This window comes from Solanum lycopersicum, chromosome 8 (assembly GCF_036512215.1).
Source record: "Solanum lycopersicum chromosome 8, SLM_r2.1".
NCBI lineage: Eukaryota > Viridiplantae > Streptophyta > Magnoliopsida > Solanales > Solanaceae > Solanum > Solanum lycopersicum.
The window spans coordinates 3,738,257-3,740,984 of NC_090807.1; the positions used below are offsets into that span (position 1 = coordinate 3,738,257).

Here is a 2,728-nt window from a genome sequence, read left to right on the forward strand (position 1 = left end):
TACATGCACATGATGACTACATGTATTATATTGCACAACATGATAATCAAGGATGAACATGATTTTAATTGTACCAATTCAAAATGTTTTAGGGACTCCAACTACAACAACAAAAATGGTGGTAGATGAAAATCTTCGATTTGATCAATTTTTAGCTAGACATAATAAATTAAGGATAAAAATGCTCATTTTAAGCTGCATAATGGGCTAATAGAGCATTTATGGGAGCAACGTAATAATTTTGAAAGTTGAATATCTATGTAATCATAATTTATTGATAATTTCACTTTTATTTGAATTGTTATATTATATAATATTTGCCTCCAAGTTATGTAATTTAGAAATTTAGAATAAAATATAATTTTAAAAGAACTTTGGAAAAACAAAACTTTATGTCACATGAATATAGAAAAATGATTATTTGAAGAAAAAAAAAGAATTTATATTATGAAATAAGAAAGAAACAGAAATAATAATGTAATGTCATGGAAAGAGAAAAAAGATTTTTTTAAAGAGTAAAATAAAAAATTGAATTGGAGTTGATTGTATGAAAAAATAGAAAATTCTATATTTGGATAATAAAATAGAGTTTGAGGTTGAATCGATCAGTTATATATAACTAATTTTATATAATTGATTCTTTTCTATTTATTTCGAGTTATCATATATTTGACTTATATATAAACCTTGTATTCCTATCACGAATATTACACACCTAGTGAAATTTAACCCAATGATCAAGAACAAAGCTAGAAACTCGAGTATGGTTAAATTTTTTGGTTAAATAATATGTTTGTTTTAAAAATATTAAATTTAAAATTCAATTATTAATACTTGAAAATGTTTTAAATAATTTTGAAATTCATTAGTTATAATTCTAACTTTGCGGTTATTTGTGGTATAAAATTTTTATCTATGCTAAACTAATAGTCCATTTGACTAAGTTTGTTTAAGAAGTTATAAATGCTTAATGTTATTTCAGCAAAATCAAGCAACTTCTCGCCTTATACTTATGGCGGGTAAATCAGAACAAAACGCTGTCGTTTTAGACAAGCAAAGACCGGCAAACGTGGCTCAAAACTCGATGATGCACCACCTCAATTTGGAGGATCCAGCGGCGGCGTTAGCAAATGTCCGCCACGAATTCAGCGAGCATGGCGGCGTTAACATGTCCATTGAAGCCTCCATCACCTTCACCGTCATGGAGCCAGAGAATTTAAGCCGCATGTTCGCCGGCGAACTCGGACCTGACAACGATTTCTTCATCTACAGCCGTCACTTCAATCCAACAGTCCTCAATTTGAGCCGCCTTATAGCAGCTCTCGAGGGCACCGAGGCTGCTTACTGCACATCCTCTGGCATGTCAGCGATCTCATCGGTGCTGCTGCAGCTTTGCAGCTCCGGCGATCACGTAGTTGCTTCCCGTTCGTTGTACGGCGGTACATATGCTTTGCTCACGCATTTTTTGCCGAAGGCGTGTAATATAACGACGTCGTTTGTGGATATTAGGGATTTGAATATGGTTGATGAATCAATTGTGGAAGGGAGAACAAAGGTGTTGTACTTTGAATCAATTTCAAATCCGACGTTGATGGTATCCAATATTCCGGCGTTGTGCAGGATAGCGCATGATAAGAGAGTAACTGTAGTGGTGGATAATACATTTGCTCCGATGGTGTTGTCTCCGGCGAGATTGGGCGCTGATGTGGTTGTTCATAGCATTTCCAAATATATTAGTGGTGGAGCCGATGTTATTGCAGGTAATTTGATGATTTATAAGTCAAAAGTCAATCCAAACAGGCTCTTAAACTCGTTACATCTTGTATTAGTATAGAAATTGAACATTATTATGAAAACAGGTGCGGTTTGTGGAGCGGCAAGTCTGGTTAACTCGATGATGGATCTTCGTGAAGGGGCACTTATGCTACTAGGCCCAACCATGAATGCTAAGATCGCGTTCGAGCTTTCAGAGAGACTTCCTCATTTGGGTTTAAGAATGAAAGAGCATAGTAATCGAGCTTTAGTTTTCGCAACTAGAATGATCAAGCTTGGGTTCAAAGTCATTTACCCTGGCTTAGAAAACCATCCAGATCATGTCCTTCTCAAGTCACTAGCTAATAAAGACTATGGCTATGGGGGGATTTTGTGTGTTGACATGGAAACTGAAGAAAAGGCTAATTGTTTAATGAATGTTTTGCAAAACTACACCCAATTTGGGCTTATTGCAGTGAGTTTGGGTTATTATGAGACACTCATGTCATGTTCAGGCAATAGCACAAGTAGTGAAATGAATAATGAAGAGAAGGAGTTGGCTGGGATTTCACCTGGATTAGTGAGAATGTCAATTGGCTATAATGGTACATTGGAACAAAAATGGAGCCAACTTGAGAAAGCATTGTCACAAATGCAATAGAAAATGACCTTCTCTCTTCTCCTAATAAAATTTCTCTCTTACACTCATTCAATACTACAAAAAAAAAAAAAAAAAGGAATAATTTATGAGACATCCTCTTAAAGTTTGTTTTTCAACTTAAATTTTTCTATGATTTTATAATATTATGCTTACCTCCTGTTATAATTAATTATAATAATTTAAGTAGTCATCACCCTAATAATTTAAAATTACGCGGTTAAGTAAATTTATACTACTTAATTACTCATCATAGTTATAGTTTGTTATACTTACCACCCACGACTAATATTATATATTAATTATGTGGGCTGATAA

General features: G+C 34.0%; 1 protein-coding gene across 1 annotated transcript; it reads left to right on the plus strand.

The window, feature by feature from the left end:
• The first annotated feature begins 977 nt into the window (after positions 1 to 977).
• Positions 978 to 2,576, plus strand: LOC101265352 (methionine gamma-lyase-like). Its single transcript, XM_004244606.5, has 2 exons — positions 978 to 1,760; positions 1,860 to 2,576. Exons 1-2 carry the CDS (start codon positions 1,013 to 1,015, stop codon positions 2,411 to 2,413), a joined length of 1,302 nt encoding a protein of 433 aa, XP_004244654.3. The 5' UTR covers positions 978 to 1,012; the 3' UTR covers positions 2,414 to 2,576.
• Positions 2,577 to 2,728: the final 152 nt, after the last annotated feature.

Bases quoted from the DNA above. Each gene is read 5' to 3' on its own strand.
- LOC101265352 (XM_004244606.5), top strand. From the start codon at position 1,013: ATGGCGGGTAAATCAGAACAAAACGCTGTCGTTTTAGACAAGCAAAGA. The intron at 1,761-1,859 runs GTAATTTGATGA...TTATGAAAACAG, and splicing joins TGGAGCCGATGTTATTGCAG to GTGCGGTTTGTGGAGCGGCA.